The sequence below is a fragment of the Rhinolophus ferrumequinum genome, chromosome 9 (genome assembly GCF_004115265.2).
Source record: "Rhinolophus ferrumequinum isolate MPI-CBG mRhiFer1 chromosome 9, mRhiFer1_v1.p, whole genome shotgun sequence".
NCBI classification, from domain to species: Eukaryota; Metazoa; Chordata; class Mammalia; order Chiroptera; family Rhinolophidae; genus Rhinolophus; species Rhinolophus ferrumequinum.
In genome coordinates, this window is record NC_046292.1 from 30464952 (window position 1) to 30485641 (window position 20690).

The following is a 20690-nucleotide window of genomic DNA, read 5'->3' on the forward strand; positions in this document are numbered from 1 at the left end:
CATGACCTCCTACGTCCTTCCAGCTTTCCTATCCCCTCACACTCTATCTGTTTTGGGCCTCATGGAGCTTGCCAGACCATTTATTCCACCTCTTTCTCCTCATCACTGCCCCAACCCCCCTCAATTCCCTAGTGAGTTTATCTTCCTGGCATAGCTACCCTGAAAATCTCCAATCTAGATTGGCCCCCACCCTGTAATCTCTTTGTTCTGCTGGGGCTGCTGGAAAAAAAAAAGTGCAGTCCTTCTGATTTGGGGAGCTAAGTGGAGCTGTGCATTCAACATCAAGAGACAACCCCTGATCATTCTCCCTACTTGCTATACTCATTGCTGGACACTATCCTCAAATAACCAAAATCTAGAAAAGAGAGGAAGCAATCATTGCAAGCAATGAAGTATCTCAAATGCTATGATAAAAATACGTACCACATACGGTGGAGGGCTTGAGGGGTTTAGCAGGCCAGACTTATAATTCAATAATTGATCTTTTTCACAGTGCTCTGGAACTATATAAGGAATACCAAGAAGAAGCGTATGCAATTGGCCTCCATCCATCTGGACACTTCATTGTGGTTGGGTTTGCTGACAAACTACGCCTTATGAATCTGCTCATTGATGACATACGTCCTTTCAAAGAATACTCTGTCAGAGGATGCAGAGAGGTAAGAACTGCTGAAGATAAAGTCCAGTTTCTTGGAAAGCCAGGGTTGAAACATCAAGAACTAACACACTATGGGGAGGTGGGACCAAAATGTGTCTCAGAGAACTTTAGTGTTCTTGTTTTTTAAGAAAAGAAAAAGGAAAAAAAATCAATTCTTTCACCAAACTTATTGAGTGTATGGCTCTATCACCTTTTTCTTATTCTCACCAAAATATTTCACTGAGCTGAAGGCCTTGTGAGGCCCCACCTGTGATAAGTCCTCTGTGTGATTGTGGAGTGATACAAAAGTATTGAAAAGTTACCTTAGAATCAGAGTCACAACTGGGAAGGCAACGTTGGAGACTAGGAGGAGCCAGGAAAATAAGCAACCGGGAGAGACAATAAGCAGCCCGTCAGTTTTCCCCAAGATGACTGGCAGAAACGAGACAATGATTCCAGGAATCGCTTCCCCACTCGGAAACTTCTTCTACAGACAAATGAGTGTTCTACTCTATAATCCAAGCAGCTTCAAGCTTAAGCACACATGGCAATGCTATCAACCTGGCCAGTGTGAGCGACAGGAATAGTGAAAGAGTCTGAAAATGTCAGCCAATTCTCAATCTATGGGTACCTTCCCCTGATTCCCACCTCCACACCTCGTGTCAGCCTGAACTCTTTGAAAAAAGGGGCTCTTAACTATAGCCTTCAATGAGACCTCCCCTTTCTTTCATTCGTACTCCCTGGCTGTATTTTCTTGTAGTGTGCTTTTAGCAACGGAGGTCACCTGTTTGCTGCAGTCAATGGAAATGTGATTCACATTTTTACCACCACAAGCCTAGAGAACATCTCAAACCTGAAAGGACACACAGGGAAGGTAAGTGAGTGAACAGTGTCCGGGGGAGCAAGGGACACAGAGCCACGCATTATGCCAGCCAATGGGACACAAGTGAACAAAAGAGAAGCGATTCCTTTCCTCTGAGAGATCACTGTCTACTTGGGGAAAGAAACAGTAAAACGAATGCACCAGTGTAATTCCTGATTGCAATACATTCAATGAAAGACAAACTTGAGATGCTAAGAGAGGAAATAATGAAGGAATTGGCGTGATGAAGGAGATTGGGGTGGTCACAAAGGCTTGGTCCTAAAGGAATGGGTAGGAGTTAGCCAGACAGAGCTCTTGGGGATAATCATTGCCGACAGGGATCCAAAGACCCTGTCTTTGGTGGGAGATTGTATGGGGTGTCAGAGGAACTAAAGTGTCTGTGGGGCTGGAACATAGGGATCAGGATGAAACTTGGGATGAGCTGAGATTGAAGGGGTTAGCAGGGGTTCGAGTGCATGGAACGTTGTAGGACTTTTAAGGATTTTGTACTTTATCCTTTTTGTTCCTCAAAATCATTGAAGACTTTCAGGGCCGGGAATGGTATGACCAGGTTTGCATTTAAAAAAGATTACTTTGGCTGCAGAATGAAGACTGTATTGAAAGGGATGAGGGTAGATAGAAATGGTAAGACTACTGTGGACATCTACATGATAGAAAATAGTATTTTGGACCAGGATGGAGGTGGTATAGATAGGAAGAAGTGGATGGATTCAAAAGATACTTAGGAAGTAAAACTAATAGTTCCTAATGGTAGAGTGGATACAGGGCATGAAGAAAAGGGAGGGGCCAGAGATCGAAAGGAATAAAAAGTCAGCAGATGAATTTGAAGAGAAAAAAACAATTGAAAAAGAAAGGCATTCTGGGTAGAAGGACACGTTACAGATGACTGAAAAGGGGTATAAAATAGGATGGTAGGTTGTGGATTATATAACTGGAACATTGGGCACATTTGAAGGGTGGGAGGAGAAAGAGCTGGAGAGGTTGGCTGAGCCATAGAATGTGTATGCCAGGCCAAGGAATTGGACGTCAGTCTGTAGGTGACCAGAAACAATGGAGGATTTAAGAAAGGAAGTAATGGGATCAGACAGGCAATTTTCCAAAAAGTATTGACAATGACTTAAAGGAAATGGAAGTTGGAGTGATGGAGACCAGCTAGGAAGTGAGGATGAAAGATGAGTTAGGGACTACATCACGGCTTTTGTAGCAGGGACAAAGAGAAGGAAGACACTAAGTTCCATTTGGACATGTTATGTTTGATGTGTCCGGGAAGTGTGATATGTGAGTGTGGAGATTGGGAAAGAAGTCAAGACCGAAAATTAACATCCAAGGGATTAGGTGGTAGAGGAAATCAGGGACATAGATTAGATCATCAGTGGCCTAATCTGAGAAGTATCTCAGGTGACCGACATTTAAAGGAGAAGAAAGACTGCAAATGAAGATACAAAAAGAATCAGGGACATGAGTCAGAGAGGCCAGGGAACTAGTTTCCAAAAGGATAAAGTGGTCAGTGGCATTAAATATCAGAGAGAGGTCCTGTAAGGACGAGAAATTACCATTGACTTTCACAAAGAACAGGGCATGAGAGGAAGTGTTACGCAACCACAAGCATTGTTGAGTGATGCTGAGCTTCCTCAGCTTCAGCAGTGGGCTTGGTCTTCAGGTGACTGTGGAGACACAGATGAAAGCACCTCAAGCCCTGTTCCAAATAAGTCAGTCCCGTCAAGCCCAGTGTAGAGCTCTTGTTTTATGGCCTGACTTTCCCCTGGGCAGAACCCCTGCTCCTCTGCGCTAGAGCTGGAGGAGGGACCTTCTTTTCCAGGAGTAACACCCCAACTCTATGAGTAACACTTGCAGACGGAGGAGGGGTAGAAGCCCCTGGTCTTTTCAGCTGTCCCCTCATGGCAAGGAACCTCCACTCGAAGAGAAGCTGGGGCAAGAACAGTCAGGGCACCATGTTCTCGGACTCCTGCACTTGGAGTAGAGCTGCCACCAACGAGTGGGAACTGGCTGGGGGAAAGGAGACCAGGTCCTCTTGGCCGTGCCTGCCTGGAATAGAGCTGAGTAGGGATAAAAAAACAATAGCAGTCTGCCCTTCCCAGGATGAAACCATAGCCAAAGACTGAGAGCTGGTGGGGAGAGGGAGACCCATCTTTCGGACCCACATTCTCAAGAAGCTATATTTTGTGCTTACTAAAGGCTACGTGCCAGGAAAAGACAGTCTAGTGAAACACGTGAGGAGTTCATTCTCCTTTGCCATGTGAGGGATGTGTGTGTGTGTACACACATACATATGCGTGCTCTTCACTGGAATTGTCTTCTCCCCTCTAGATTCGTTCCATTGCGTGGAATGCAGATGACAGCAAACTGGTTTCCTGTGGCACAGATGGTGCTGTATATGAATGGAATCTGTCCTCGGGAAAGAGAGAGACGGAATGTGTGCTCAAATCCTGCAGCTACAACTGTGTTACCATCTCCCCTGATTCCAAAATTATCTTTGCTGTTGGATCTGACTGTACTCTCAAGGAGATTGCAGATTCTTCAGTGAGTCCGCCCCCGCCCTGCCTCTGGGTTGCTGCAACGATCTGCAGAAGACAGCCCCCGTGTTTACAGCAGAGAGTGTGGTGGGTAGAGGGCCTGTGACAACAGTGTCCCTTCTTCATGGGATAACACCTGGCTCCCCATTCCTTTCCGGTTAGCTCGGTTATTATTGCTTCTGGAATTTCCTGCCCAGCACCTTGCCTGACTGGTTTTAATTGTAGAGCCCTTTTCCATTTCCGTTTTGCTTGCTGTCTAGAATTCCTCTCCACCCTCCAGGCATGGAGGTCAGCAGCATCTCTAAACGGCACTTTTACCCTTGATTTCCACTTACTTTCCTGGTCTAAAACCAGAACTATAGTTACTGCTATCACCTAGGCTTGCCACCATATTCATTTGAAATCCCCAAACTCTGAAATTGCAGAATTACGACATTTGGCTCCAAATAGTTGTGGGAAGACAGAAGAGCTCAGTAAGGACACTTCTTACACACGTGGCTGTGTCCTTCTCCAGCAGCCCAGCAGCAGCTGATCGTTGGCTTCTCTCGCTTTTCTTTGGTGCTTGTCAGTCTCCTGTTGCTGGTCCCTGGGGAAGTGCGGCGATACCACAGCAGCAAACCTGAGGCATGTGTCCCCCTGACGGGAACACAGCTTAGAGTAGGGTGTCTCTCCATTGTGCCCCCAAGTAGCGTCGTCCTAATTTTGTGGTGGTTTGCACAGTGCTGCACCAGAACCAAACTCCTTTAGGGCAAGCCCATGGTGCTCTCCTCTTGATGTCCCTTCTAGCTGACACACACTGCATGGCCCCCTGCAAACATTCAGTTGATGTTTGGTGTGTAGGCAGATGCCTGGGTGGATGGATGAGTGGACGAGAGAATTAATGCATGAAGGAATGAATGAGTACCCTGAAAGGATAGTTTTGTTTATGTAATGGGTAGTAATTAATGTTTGCTGAATATGTTCATGGTCCACATCCCATCCTGAGTTTGAGATGCATGTTTCTGTAACAGCCAAGAGCAGATCCTCCAGAGCCTGACCGCCACTTACAAGGTGGGGGAGTTGAGGCAAGTTACCTACCATCTCTGTGACTGTTTCATCATCTTTAAAATAGGGATAAAAGTAGCTCCCTCAAAGGGTTTTTGTGAGAATTAAATGAGATACAACACGCGAAAGCCATAGAATGGTGCTTTGCACCTAGTAGGAGCTTTTTGAAGGTTTCCTTTTATTAGTGTTATTAACTCCTATAGATGAACAACTGTTTATTCATCCATCAAACCGCCAAGAAATATTTAGCTTTGCCTTTTTTGTGCTATGTAGGAACTATGCCAAAGGCTATAAGCAACAGGAAACACATCTTTTAAAATACAGAACTTGCTCTAATATTGCTGTTTGAGGAGAGGAAGAGAATGACTTAGGGACACTGAGAACACAGCTCAGCCCCTCCAACTGAACGGAGCTGTCTTGTGTTCCAGGTCCTTCGAGAGATGTCAGCATTTGACGCTGTCTACACAGCCGTCGTCATCTCACATGCTGGGCGTATGATGTTTGTGGGCACCTCGTTGGGGACCATTCGTGCGATGAAGTACCCTCTGCCTTTGCAGAAAGAATTCAATGAGTACCAGGCTCATGCTGGTCCTATCACCAAGGTGAGAGGGGTCCCTCTCGTCAGGGGCTCCGTCCCAGAACTAGCTCTCGATAGATCTGTTTGATCCTGCCCTCCACATACCTTCTTCATCCTATCAACTTCTCAACGTCTTTTCTCTCTCCTTATTTGTTCATACAGCTGTCCATTCAGTAAACATTTATTGGCTATTAATATTCTTTGCTTAAACTCTTCCCAGGAATTCATCCTAGGAAATAGTCAGAGATACACCTAAATATTTATGTACAAGGTTGTTCACCATAATATTATGGGTAATAACGGGCCATTTGAGAAATGCTATAGGCTCCTCACCCAGATCTTCTCTCCCAGGCCAATGCACTCATTCATCTGCCAGCTGCTGAGTGTTGGCTGCTCACAGCTCTCCGTCTCCTACAGAAGTCCCCTGGACTGAAAGGAGTCGTAGCCCAAGAGATGAGCCCCTGCCCCTTCCCGAGGGCACAAAAGATCTTCCCGGGGGTAATAAGATGAGCACACATTTGTAAATTGTCCCTTCATTCTCCTTTCTAAAAACGTACTGTCTATGTTCACATGGAATCCTGAAGAACAGATGTCGCGTCCAGCGCAACACGGGCAGTGAGGGTGCGAGAAGGGGCGGCTTTGGGTTAAGTTTTAAGAAAGAAACAAACAGAGACTTAATGCAGTTTAAATCTCAGAAGGCCAGGGGTCTCACAGTCATGAAAGACTGGAGCCCAGATGTGAGCCAACTGGAGGTTTTTACTGGTAAGTACACGAGAGGGTAGCAGTGTTTTTCTGGCACGGTCTGTAAGACTCATTTATCACGTTTTAGAAACAACCCAAACCAATTATGTTGATCTTTAAACAGCCGAAGCAGAAAGTCCTTGAGGTGAGATATGTGACTCCCTTGAGGGACATATATCACATGTCGAAATTGTTTCACAGCGCTGAGCAGAGAGAGCTTAATCTTATCGCTCTAAAGACTCTTCTCACAATTAGGTGAGAGGGGTAAGCCAGAATCCGCAGCGGCTTTTCCCAGGCAGGGGGAAGGGGAGACAAGGCCCCTTCCCAAATCTTTCTAAGGCAGCTCATTGGGGGTCTCCAAGGGGTTCCGCCTGGCTTGAGTTGTTCCCCCCGTGGGGAATCTTACTCGTCACTGGCTGCAAACCCTCTTTTGGAGACTAAATAGAGAGAAATATACTGTCCTAGAAATGCACAGTCTCACAGACTTTTCTTTCCACAAAGAAAGACATGGGGGGGGGGGGCGGCAATCGAGTAGGCTGCTGTGTGACAACAAACAGACAGTGGAAAAATGTGTACCTCCTCTCCCTTCCTCCCTTATTCTAGATTGAACAATACCAACTCTTGAGGTTTTTAATTATGTCTCAAACTCTATATTGGCTTACCTGTAGACGCTATCTTTATTGAGAAAGGGTTTTTCATTATAAACTGGAACATGCCTGTACTGAGCCTGGGTTTTGGGTCCAAAGTAAATTACTACAAAATATCCCCCACCCTTCCCTTCAGATCTACTAAGTTTTGTGGATAAGGTGTTTATTTTTCTGATCATAAAAGCAATGCATGTTTATTTTAGAAATAAAAGTCCTCATAACAATAATATTTTGGTGCATTTTATATATATGTGTGTGTGTGTATATATATATGTATATACGCGCACACACACACACATATACATACATATGTATGTATATATATACATATACCAGGGTGCCAAAAAAATGTATACACATGTTAAGAGATATTATCTTAACATGTGTATACATTTTTTTGGCTCCCTCTGTATATACATACATATATATATGCTGTGTGTGTTCGAGATTATTCTGTATGTACACTCTTTTGTAGCCTGGTTTGTTTGTTTTTACTTAATGCTATTGTAAACATTTTGCCATGTAATTAAATGCTCCTCAAAAGCATGATTTTAGTAGCTACACAAATACCATATCCTGTGATGGACTGTAACGTGTTTAACTCTTCTCATATAACTGGTCATTTAAATTATCTTATGAACGCTAATACATGTCCTAGTCTACAGATTTCCATGGGAATCTCTGATTTCTTCCTAAGGCTAAATTCCTAGATGGAGATAGAATTCCTGAGGGAAAGAGCATTGCCATTTTTAGGACTCTTGACAAATACTGCTGTGAGTAAAAAGACATTTTTCATAGTTGATTCTTTTGTTTTCACCTTTTATTTTCAAATAATCATAGATACACAAGAAATTTTAAAGACAGCATTGAGGTCCTATGTACCCTCCCCCAATAATTACATCTACGGTAACTATGGTACGATATCAAACCAGAAAATTGACATTGGTACAATATGTGTGTGTGGTTCTACGTCTGGCACTTCATCACGTGCATAGATTTGTGTAACCACCACAGCAATCAAGATACAGAACTCTGCCGTTCTGACAAAGAACTCCCTCACGCTGCCCTTTCATAGTCATACCCACCCCCCGTACCACCCCCACCCCTAGTCCTTGGCAATCACTCGTTTCTTTTCCATTTCTAAAATCTTATCATCTTGGGAATTTTATATAAATGGAATCATGCAGTATGTGACCTTTTGAGAGTGGCTTTTTTCACTCAGCATAATGCCCTTGAGATCCAGCCAAATTATTTGGTGTATCAATAGTTTATTTCTTTGAACTGCCGAGTCACGTTCTACGGTAAGGATATACCATAGTTTGTTTAGGATATTTTTATTTTCTCCCAGTTGTTGGCTATTACAAGTGTAAAGCTGCTATGAACAATCATGTGCAGGCTTTTGTGTGGACCTAAGTTTGCATTTCTCTGGGATAAATGCCCCGGAGTACAATTGCTGGATCATGGTGAGTGTGTGTTTGTTTCATTTTTTAAGAAACTGCCAAGTTATTTTCCATTCCCACCAGCAATGCATGAGAGAACCAGTTTCTCCACATCACAGCCAACGTTTGGTATTGTCACTATTTTTATTTTAGCTGTTCTAATAGATGTGTAGTGAGGACAGTTTACAAATGTGTGCTCATCTTATTACCCCCAGGGAAGACCTTTTGTACCCTTGGGGAGGGGCAGGGGCTATCCTGTGGACTCCTTTCAGTCCAGGGAACGCCTGTGGAGGATGGAGAGCTGTGATCAACCAACACTCAGCAGCTGGGAGGTGAATGCATGGTCTTAATTTGCAGTTCCCTAACAGCTAATAATGTTGAACATCTTTTCATGTCTTTATTTGCCATCTGTATCTTGTCTTCTGTGAAATATCTTCATATCTTTTGCCTACCTTCCAGTTGGACTGTTTGAGTATTTTACTCTTGAGTTGTGAGAGTGCTGAAAAAGCGCTTGACAAGATACAACATCCATGTATGGTTAAAACACTTAATAGAATGGATAGAGAAGGAAAATACCTTAACATAATAAAGGCCATATGTGACAAACCCTCAGCTAATATCATTGTTAACGGTGAAAAACTAAGCCCTTTGCTCTACGTTCAGGAACATGACAGGGCTGTCCCCTATCACCTCTGCTTTTCAACACAGTGTTGGAAGTCCTCACCAGAGCAATCAGGCAAGAGAAAGCTATAAAAGGCATCCGAGTTGGGAATGGAGTTCTGAGAGTCCTTTGTATAGTCTAGGTGATAATTTACTCTTGAGATACCATAGTCTCGCTGTTTTTATTCATTACGTAAGGCCCGTGAGGGCTCCTGTCTCATTCTTACCCATGACCAAGTCTTCCTCCCCGTGAGGCTTGTACAATAGTGAGCTCAATCCTGGTCACCCAGGGCCTCAGAAAGCCTCCTGTCCATGATCTTTTTCTCCTCAGATGTTGCTCACCTTTGATGACCAGCACTTGCTGACAGTCGCCCAGGATGGCTGCCTGTACACCTGGAAGGTCTATGATAAGGAAGGTCGGGGAATTAAGCGAGAGAGAGAAGTGGGCTTTGCCGAAGAGGTGCTTGTTACGAAAATAGACTTGGAAGAGAAGGTAAGAATCGGATCTAATGAAGAGGGACATAGAAATTTCTTACTAGACTACACCCACACTCCTGGGCCCGCATTCGAGGCCCGCTACAGACTGGCTGCACCCAGTGCCCAGCTCTCTCCTGCACATTCTCTGCCCACACCGCCATGCCCCCCTCTTCCTTGCCACTTGATCTGTTTCCACCGCACCCTGCCTGCCACGTCATCATCTTAAGCTGTGCTCTACTTTTAGCCCATGAACTAGCTTTCTTCTTCCTACTCTTTGAAGGCGGGAACCATGACGTACAATTCTCTTGTATGACCAACAATTTATAGCACATGGAAGACAATTGATAAATATTTACAAAATGAACTAATTAACTGACAAACTAAATATCCCAGTTGTAGCTGTAAAACTTAATAATTGCTAGTATATGGAGCCTTCTTTAAACAAAGAAGAGGTATTTATAAAGCATTTCTGAAGCCCATTCCTCAATAATAAAACAATAAAAGTAATAATAACCAACAATTTTTAAGTTTGCCACAAACCAGGCACTGTGCTGATTATAAGTACTTTCTCATTTAAATCTCACAACATCTCTATGAAGAAGTTACTATTATTCTCCCCGTGTCTTCTCTAAGACATGGTTTTAGAGAAGTTGAGTGACATGTTCAAAGTCACTGAGCTAGTAAGCAGCAGGACCAGAGTTCTGATCTAGATTTAATCCAGAGCCCACTCTCTTAACCACTCTCCCAAAGGGCCTTCTGTCCTATTTATGCAGTAAACGTTCCATGCAGACATTCCATGAGACAGCTCTGAGTGCATAGCTGTGTGCCCCACTCCTTAAGGGAGAAGACGAATGGATGGTAGACTCACGAGGCAAACAGAGGATGACAAAGCTATGCACTCGTTGCTGTTCATCCAGGATCCAAAGTGCATTTATTGAACACCTACTTTTTGCTAGGCACTAGGGATGCCTGTGTGAAAAGACAGTCATGGCTCCTGTGATCAAGGAAACTCACAGTCAAGTGAGGGATAGAGACAAGTAAAACCATCAGAACATCAGTGCCAGAATGTCCCCAAAGCAGGATGATGGGTCCCTGGCATTTCCCAAGATCCCTCCTACAGCTTCCTAGAACTTCCTGCAGGAAAGGCAAAGTAGAAGAAAATGGGGAGGGAGAGCCTTTGAGAGTTGGGGTCTGACCTACTGCAGACAGGTGACTATGTCTCTTCTTCCTTTTTTCTTCTCTCTTCCTCCCAGAGGGTAGAGGAAAAGACCAGATAGGAGACACCAGGCTGCACCAAAGGCCTGAGGGGTCTGGCCTGACCCCAGCCCCGAGCCAGGCCTGCCAGAACTGCTGCCAAGGTGGAAATGACTAGTGTGTGTACTGCTCACTCCTAAAACTCCTATCTTTCTGGGTGTCACACTACCTCACTCTTATTATTTATTCCCTGTGAGCCTCTCTGACTGTTCGGGCCTGGCTCTTCTTCCACCTGTCTTTTAAAAGTCACGTTCCCCAGAATTCCCAGCTCTCTTTTTTTCTTTATAGTCTATGATGTTCTATGTAACTGTCTCTTAGGCGATGATTTACCCACTCATTCGGTCATTCATTTATTCATTTGTCTAACTAGTATTTACAGAGGGGTCTGCTATGTACCAGACACTGTACTAAGGTCTGGGATCACAGAAATGAAAGACATAGAGGGCCCATAGCTTATAGCTTGGGAGGAAGTATAGGTGAAATGAAAACGGGAATTAAGTGTGTGATGGGTGTTATGAAGGAACCATGTCGTGGGGGCACAGGGGAAAGGACTCTGACCCAGGTCAGGTGGTGCCAGAGGGAGTGAGCCTTGGATGGAACCTTCCAAAACAAATGGGAAAGGATGTTCCACACTGAGGAATAAGAGAGGCATGCTCCTGGCTAGGTAAGGCTGGAAAAGGGAGGTTGTGTGGAGAGAGGAGTTGGAAATGAAGCTGGAGAGAGATCGTGCGGGGCCTTTTAAACCATGTTTTAGACTTTGGAAATTGTTCCTAAGAACCCACTGAGAGACCTAACTTAGGGAATGACTCGATAGATCCACATCTTAGAGAGTCTCCTCTGCGGCAGTGAGGAGAAGGGACTGAGGAAGGACGATGAACAAGTACTTCAACATAACATGTCAAACACCAGATCATCCCACCCATGAATGTATTCCACTAGTTGGGGTCATAGTTTCATTTGATAAATTTTTACTTAGTACTGACATTGCTGCTGTGCCTGTGCCAGTCTCCCGGGTTAAAGCAGGGAAGCAGGGCAAGCCAAGTGCACCCACAGGGAACCATCTAGCGGGAGAAACAGTCTTCACCCCATTTCTCTCACCTTCACCCCACACCCAGTCAGGCACCATGTTCTGTATAATCTGTCTTGAATCTTTCCATTCCTCTCTGCTCCCTCTACCCCACCTCCGGTCAAGCCCTTCCCATCCCACACCTGGACTGTAGTCCCCCTGCCGTCAGTCCTCTTCTAATCCAGCCCGAGCTCCGTGCTACCATCAGAGAGGTTTTTCTAAAGCCAAAGTCAGCTTAATCAGGTTAACTGAGGACCTTCGGAGGCCCTCCAGGATAAAACGCAAACTCCTTAGCATGGCCAACAGGGACTCTAATGGCCTGACCTAGTCTCAGTCTCTTCCCTCACCCTCTGCTTCCCCCACCTGCAACAAAGCACACGCAGTGCCCAGACCTGGTATCCTCGCTCTTACCTTCTTGCCTTTGCATATGCAACTTGTGTTCCTGTCTCACTTCGGTATTTCCTGTGTGCCAGGTTCATGCTAGCCTGCTGGCCAGGAATGCAGAAACAAACATAACACCTTATTGTTCTCTAGTTGTCCATGGGCTATAGCGGAGACAGACCAGAAAAGACAAAATGAGGATGCACAGTGTGTTCATAGGTGAGCAAGAAGAAAACACCTGTGTTCTCACCTGCTCTGTCATCAACATGAACTTTAAAAAAAAAAAAAAAGAAAAATGAGGGGTGTGTGTCTTGCAGTATTTTTAGAAAACTGTGGCAATGGTGAATACAATGGATCGGAGGAAGAAGACACTAGACCTAGGAACCAGCAAGGCGGGAAGAGTTAGGATCTAAACTAATTAACAGTGGACAGATGGCCCAGAGGGACAAATGGACAGTCCTGGGAACCGCCCCGCGGTGGGCGTGTATCAATTCATAATGCTACATTTGTTTGGCTGCCTCTGTAAATTCCATGGGGGCGGGAATCATGGTTCAACAAACAGTTTTCAAGTGTGTGCTATGTGTTGGGCACTGTTCTAGGTACTTGGGATATATCAGCATACAAACCCAACAAAGATCTCAGCCTTCTTGGCGCTTAAATTCTAGTAGAAGAAGACAAAAGACAGAAAACAAAATAATAAAGTATATATTAGAAAGTGCCAAGACCTAAGGAAGTAATAAAAAGTAGGGAAGAGTAGGGAGTTGGGGAGGAGGGGTCCTGAGGGCTGGGATTGGGAAGGAGAGGGTAGCAGGATTAAATAGTGTGACCCAGGAAGACCTCACTGAGCAGGTGACATTTACGCATGTGTGAAGGAAATGGGAGCGTTATTAACATAATGCCCAGCACACAGTAGGGCTTACCGAATATATTTTGTAGGGGTAGAGGAAGAAGCTCATATATGTCTTCTAGTTTTTAGTTTGTGTTTTGTGGGGGAAAGATGGTAAGTTCTAGTTGAGACATATGAGTTGGAGGCTAAACAGAGCTGCGGGTCTCAAGAGAGCTCGAGGCCACAGGTATAAATGGTCGAATGCATCACACTGTGAATGTCCTTGATTCTGTGTCCTCTCAAAGGCTCAGGTCATGTTGGAGCTGAAGACTCGTGTGGAAGAGTTAAAAATGGAGAATGAGTATCAACTGCGGTTAAAGGATATGAACTATTCTGAGAAGATGAAGGACCTAACAGACAAGTTCATCCAGGAAATGGAGTCCTTGAAAACAAAAAACCAGGTCTGTATGGGCGACTAAACCAACACCAAATAATAAAAAATTGCCTATTTACTCAAGATGTGACTGTCATATGCTCATATAGTAAGATATGTGATAATGTATGATTTTAAAGCATAGTTGATAACATCAGAAATGATTAAAACAAGTACTAAGTGAAAAAAAGCAGACTATAAAACTGAATAGTATTATAATAGTTAAATAAATACGCATAGAATGGTTTTTAAGAAAATACCATGTTTCCCTGAAAATAAGACCTAGTCGGACAATCAGCTCTAATGTGATTTTTAGAGCAAAAATTAATATAAGACCCAGTCTTATAGTAAAATAAGACCGGGTCTAATATAATATAACATAATATAGTATAATATAATACCAGGTCTTATATTAATTTTTGCTCCAAAAGACGCATTAGAGCTGATTATCCAGCTAAGTCTTATTTTCAGGGAAACATGGTAGCTAACTGTGATTATCTCTGGATAATTTAAATTTGTGGATAATTTAAATTTTGTTCTTTATACTTTTCTGTAATTTCCAAATTCTCTACAATGAGAATATATTACCTTTATGGTCAACAAAAACTTACTTAAAAACAAAATGAAAAGTTCACAAGAAAAACTAAGTATAGAAAGAAAAGAGCTAGACTGTTGATCTCTGGATTGTCAGTAGGTTAAATAAAATTAATCAAAATGGTCTTCCTGTATGTGGTCTTCCTGAGGTGGTCCAGCACTCTCCCAGTATAATTTCTTTATTCCTCACAAATCTGCCTGGCCCATCATCCAAAACCCCCTATTTATTGCTCAAGGGATATGTGTCCTTTTATGTTATCTCCATGGGTCATAGTTTGGCTGGAAAAAAACAAAACAAAACAAAACCATGACTGTTAATTTTATTATTTCATTCACTTAGTCAACAAACTTTGATTTGGTGCATTCTGTAAGCTAAGCATAAAGTGAGGTCCCAGAAATGGCACCTCCCCTGACTGCAAGGAGCTTTCCCACTCCATTAAAGAAAACACTTTCAGAGAAGCTGACACATTAACATACCCAACATACCCAAGTATTAGGTGACAGCAATGTGCTGACAACAGGATTCCACTGAATCCTTACTTTTGACACCGAAAATGCATTTGCTCCATGTCCAAAACTGAATTCATCATTGACAAGACCCACTTAATAGAAGGATATGAATAGTGAAAGTATAGCACTTTCAGAGCAGAACATAATGTAAATAAAGGGATAGCTTGGTTGTTGTTCACAGAACAGTGCTTGGTACAAAATGTTTGTGAGTAAAGGCAGATGTCACTTGTAAAATGTGTTCTTGCCCCAGTAGTGCCTTCAGCAGATGTGTAGAAATGAGAACATTTGACCTTGTGTTTTAGATTTTAAAAACAGAAAAAGAAAAGCAGGATATATTTCATCGTGAATGCATGGATGATCTCCTAGAAAAGCAAACCCGGGAACTGCAGGACTTGGGTGAGTCCACAAGTAGAGGCCACGTGGGCAGAGAGTGGTTGGTTAAGGGCAGAAGTCTGAAAGTCCCCCACACCCCGCAGAAGTCCCTGCTGATGCAGCTTTGTCTATAAACAGGCTACACGTGTCCCCTGGAAGTCACCGTGATTTTTACTCCTGTGTATTTACTCATTCATTAAACATAGATTAAACACAAGCAATAGGAGGTCCAGAAAAGTGCAACTTTAGATAGAGCCTGAGAGACTGCCTCGGGTCCCAGACTCACCACATACCTGCTGGGAGCCCTAGGAAGTCACTTAACCTCCCCAGGCCTCAGTTTACTCTTCTGTAAAATGAGGGTACGACCGCCTAATTTGCACACTCAGGACATTCTTCTTGGCCCTGAACCCCCAAACACTCCGTCTGTACTTTCCTGGAAACCTTTCTACCTAGACAGCAAAGGGGAGGGAGTTTGGCTGCCTGATGAGATGATGGAGTTAGGGGCAGGTGAGGAAGATGGGCCAGCGTTTGGATCTTGGCTTTGGAGGCAGATGTTCCAGCTAGTGCTGGAAGGGGGTGGGAAAACACCCAAGGCTCTTAGGTGTCCCTGAGGTTGGTGCTACTGTCCCACCTTAAATACCTTCCTTGCTTCTCCAGAATGTTGCAACAACCAAAAGTTGCTTCTAGAATATGAGAAGTACCAGGAATTGCAACTCAAGTCCCAGAGGATGCAGGAGGAGTATGAAAAGCAGCTTCGGGATAATGATGAGACCAAGAGCCAGGCCCTAGAGGAGCTGACCGAGTTTTATGAGGCTAAACTACAGGAGAAAACCACCCTTCTGGAAGAGGTACTCACATGGAGCTGACCTGTGCCCCCTTCCATGGTACCGTCCTGCAGGCCTGACCTGGGCACAGCCCGAAGAGCTGTGGGAAGCCTCACTTGACTTCCTTTTCCTTCCCCAACTTCCTTTCAGTATGTGTGTCATCCGGTCCTGAATGTATACATTTGTTTTCCTGTAGACCAGGGGACTCACTGAGGTAGGAGGTGCTCAGATTTGAGACTGAAATTCCTTGGATAGACTAAGTTCAGTTCACCCCCGTTCTATCTTAACTCTATCTTCAAGCCTTAAGAACTGGGGAGACCTTTCTAAAAGAAGCCTGTAGAAGCTGGAGAGGAACAAGGGCCCTGAACAATAGGGAAGGTGGTTGCCAGAAACCCCTTAGTAACTTTTTCTGTCTTACAAGGTGAAGTCATTCCTTCACTGATTTCACCAACACAGATCGTGTCTTACGACGTCAGGTTTGCCAGCCTGAGTGCTGGGTGACCGAGAGAGCTAAAACACAGGGCCTGGTTCTCAGTCCGGGGAGAGAGGCAGTCACATAGAGCAGTAAAGGATACTGGGGGATGCAGACAAAGGGTGCCGCCCTGGCCTGGGTGGTCAGGCAAGGCTGGCTGGAGCTCATTCGATCCAGGAGGAATACAAGTCAGAATGAACGGGAGACGGGAAATCCAGGGGGGAAGGGCACCCAGGCAGGGCAATGCGATAGAATGTTCAAGCAAGTTGTTTCCGAAATACCTCGTTTCCCAAGACGAAGAGAGAATTGAGAGGCCAGACGGCCTCCTGTTCAGCCTGACATTCGGGCAGACGGTGTGCTGGTAGTGACGGCGCAGGAGAGGCATGGAGGTGTGGAGGAATTTTTGAAGGGAATGAGAAACAGTGACCGAGCAGAGGACTGGCAGGTGTGTGGCTGAGAGCCCAGCTCAGGTTTGAGACATGAATTCTGGCGGCATTAATCCAGCAGGCTGTGTGCTTCTCCATAGCATGGCACAGTGAGTAGGTGTGTGAGTGAGGAAGACACGGCAGCCCTCATTTGTAGATGGGGTTTATTGAGTGACGCCACAGAAAATAAAGGTCGGCCAATGACCAACCACTGGGTCCAGGCCAGAGAGGGGTCAGTAAAGGAGACATTACAGGAACCTCTATAACCACCCCCAGTTATGGCAAGGAAGACTGAGTCAGCATCCGGAAATCTTGGGTGAACTGAGAATGTGGCCGGGCAGTGGGGGATCAACGTGGTGAGAAGTAGGGGTGGAGGCTTCCTGAGGCAGGCGCCTCAGAACGGGCTGAGCGCTGACAGGGCTGGAAGCCGGCACTGAGGGAATTCCACCCACACCCAAGCGCCACCTGGTTCAGTTCTGTGACTGCTCCTTAACATACAACCTGCACAAGCTGCTAGGACTCCTCTGCCCACCTCCCCAACCCCATTTCCTGCTGTCCCGTCCAGCTCCCTCCCATCCAACAATACAGAGCATCTGGGAGTTTCCCACACGGCTTCTAGCCTCTGCTCAGGGTGATTTCTCTTCCCAGGGCTCCTTTCCCTTCTTCTCCTGGCCACTTGTGCTCACCCCTACAGACTCAGGACAAGAGCCAGCTCCTTGAGGAATTTTTCCCTAAACCCTCTCCCCTCACACAGGGCTAAGTAGCCCTCTTGTGTGTGTTCTCAGGGCCCCAGGCCCCTTGCTCACACATGGCTCACAAGGTGATACCCTGTGTTCACTGAGCTCCGCTTTTAGGGACATTGACTCCTCCCAGAGGGGCAAGAGGCTGGCCTCCCTCGCAGGACCTCCCACAGTGATCACACTGCATTTCTTCTTTTGAGTCAATAAAGTTTCAACTCAGAACTTTCCTAGGCTGCTGCCACCTGGCATGCCATCTTACTAATTTGGCTGGGCTGCGTCTACTCTTTAGCAACATCCACCAAATCAAGAGCAGGAGCTTGTGTGTGACTCCAGGCTGCAGACAGAGCCAAGCTTGCCAGGCTTCTGTCTAGCAGGGGTCTGGTGACATGTGATGGGTGAAGAGAGAAGCCTTTCTCAGGAGGCCATTGAGCCCTGGTTTAAAATCATCTTGTCTCTCTTAATCCCCAAAACACACAGTCCAGGGCTGGTACATGTGTAGGAAAGCAACTGATTCTGATAGAGTCTAAAATTTCCACCACTTGGTGGCAGTAGCAAAGAGGAGTCATGTCCTAGTCGCTTGCAATCTCCACCAGGCAGTTTTTCCAGCATCTGGGCTCTCTAGGCTTTTACTCATTCAGCACCAATTATGTACCAGATACTATCTGTGGTGGGTGTTCACCGTGGTCAGCAGAAAGATGTGGTCCTGCCATCGAGGAGCTACCATTCTAGTGCCACCACTGTCGGGCAATTATAACATAAAGTGATGGGGAATGGCAGGCTTCTCACCGGAAATGGTAGCTGAGCCAACAGCTGAAGGAAGAATAGGAGAGAGCAGCAGGAAGAGGGCTGAAAACAGAGGCACAGCATGTGCCCAGCCCAGCCGTTGAGGAACATGCACATTTGGAGAACTGAACTTAGTTTACTCTGGCAAGAGCGTGGGGTGGGAATGATGGCTGAGGCTAGAGAGCTAGGCTGGTGCTAACTCACACAGAGCCTTATAGACCCAGCTCAAGAGTCTGGACTCTATCCTGAGGATAGGGTGAGCCATGGAAGACTTTCAAGCGGGGGGTGGCATGATCAGGTGTATGATTTAGAAGATCCCCCTTGACTAGAGAGTGGGAACAGACTGGACGGACGCATGACTGGAGACAGGAGATTGGTTAGGAGGCTGAGACTGCAGTCCAGGCAGGAGATGACAGTGGCTTAGGCAGTGGTAGAGACATAAAGGGAGGTGGAGGGACTCAATAACTATGTGGGAGATGAAAGGGCAGGACTGATTGGATTAAGAAGCTGGGGGGCAGAATTAAAGATTTGCTCATTCATTCAGATATTTATCGTCCCTGCTGGTGTGTTGTACACGGGGAACTCAGTGGTGGGCATGATAATTAGGCGTTCTGCCCTCCAGGAACTTACATCTTATGGGACGGACAATCAACTAATTTCACAAATAAATATAAAGTTACAACTGTCACACATTCAGTGAAGGAAAAGTAGAGGAAACCTGGGTGTCAAATGTGAAGAACCAGAGGTGGAACAAGATAAGATAGTGGTTGAAATGATGGAGGCTGAGGCGTAACCTGGTAGGAAAAGAAGGGAAGGCAGAAGGACAGACAGGAAGAAAGTGGAAAAGTCAAGGGACCCATGGCCTTGGTTTCCATTTCCGTAATACACTGTCTCATTCCCCATGACAGTTCCCATATGCTCATCTTGTCCCGGGCCCTCTTAGCACAAACGCGTCATGCGCCCCTGCTCCCCCAGCACACGTTCCCTCCTTCTCTGCGCCAGGCACAGGAAGATGTCAGGCAGCAGCTGCGCGAGTTTGAGGAAACCAAGAAACAGATTGAAGAAGATGAAGACCGAGAAATCCAAGATATCAAAACCAAGTATGAGAAAAAGCTTCGGGACGAAAAGGAGTCAAACCTGCGGCTCAAAGGAGAAACCGGCATCATGAGGAAGAAGGTACCGGTCGGGCCATTTCCTGAGAGGCTGGGGGCAGGCCAGGGCAGCATTGCAGAGAAAGCGTGGGGCGGGTGGACAGGCGGCTGACCGGGACTCTGCCCAGGTGACCTGGCAGAGTCGTGCCCGAAGGTCCTCGTCTCCAGCAAGCAGGTTAGGAAAGGAGCACCGACTGGGGTGAGGGTTCTTTCTGCACCGTCAGACAGACAGATCCTTACCGCATCCTATGAAGGGGTAACCGTCAGAGCTTCCCCTCTTCTTTCCAGGGATAGTGAGGTTTGCTGTGACACTGACGGACACTCTCTGAACTTTCATTTATTGGCAAGTAGGATTTAGTCAAAGATTTCAGAGCTCAACCCCGATATAAATGGCAATGAGGTCTTCTGGAGGTGATATAGTTCTCCCCTCGTGGTGCCCTCAGGCTCTTGGTCGAGGGAGTCCTGCGTGGCTCCTGTTCAGAATCCGTGGGGGGTGTAGGATGCTTAATTTACAATGTTTTTAGTCACTGAAGGTTGGGATGAGAAGGGATTCCATTTGTAGATCCTTATAGAATTTCCACAGTTTTTCCAACGCAGTTTAGCAATAGAGAAGCCAAGTTCAAAGTAAACTCACATTCCTTCCTATTAGAAATCACACTCCTAGTCAGTCCAGGGGACAATCATGTCTTCCTTTCTTGGACATGGCTAAGATGGCTCATCAGTTAGGGCTCAATCTCTCTGACCTTGATGGGCACGGATTCCAACCTTTCAAGGTCAGTGTTTCCATGGAAAAAACTGGATCCAGTCAGGGAACTGGTCTCCAGAGCCTTTTGATGCAGACAGTCCGTCCTCACATCAGGGGTTGAGACCGGACCTTACCAGACAGAATACTACATCATCTACTTGGCCTGGGAAATTCCTGACTGTCCCAAATTCGGATGGGGAGCTCTTTAAATTTATAGACAGTTGGGAGGAATGGAGACGACTTCAAAGACCCTGTGTGATCTTTGTCGTTGCCATTTATATCTTTAGTTCAGCGGTCTGCAGAAGGAGATTGAAGAGCGAGCCAATGACATAGAAATCCTGAAGGGAGAGCAGCTGAAGCTGCAAGGAGTCATTAAGTCCCTGGAGAAGGACATCCTAGGCTTCAAGCGGGAGATCCAGGAAAGAGATGAGACGATTCAAGATAAGGTGAAGCCTCATCTTCTGTCCTCCCTCAA

General features: G+C 45.6%; 1 protein-coding gene across 2 annotated transcripts in view; it reads left to right on the forward strand.

The window, feature by feature from the left end:
* Positions 1-20690, forward strand: part of CFAP57 (cilia and flagella associated protein 57) — a 59373-nt gene that overhangs the window by 14413 nt on the left and 24270 nt on the right. For both annotated transcript variants that reach the window (XM_033115324.1, XM_033115325.1), the window contains 10 exons: positions 494-659; positions 1398-1511; positions 3849-4061; positions 5527-5700; positions 9494-9655; positions 13472-13627; positions 15006-15099; positions 15733-15923; positions 19322-19495; positions 20503-20661. In XM_033115324.1, coding sequence (XP_032971215.1) covers positions 494-659; positions 1398-1511; positions 3849-4061; positions 5527-5700; positions 9494-9655; positions 13472-13627; positions 15006-15099; positions 15733-15923; positions 19322-19495; positions 20503-20661 — 1603 coding nt within the window. The remainder of the gene's footprint in view (positions 1-493; positions 660-1397; positions 1512-3848; positions 4062-5526; positions 5701-9493; positions 9656-13471; positions 13628-15005; positions 15100-15732; positions 15924-19321; positions 19496-20502; positions 20662-20690) is intronic.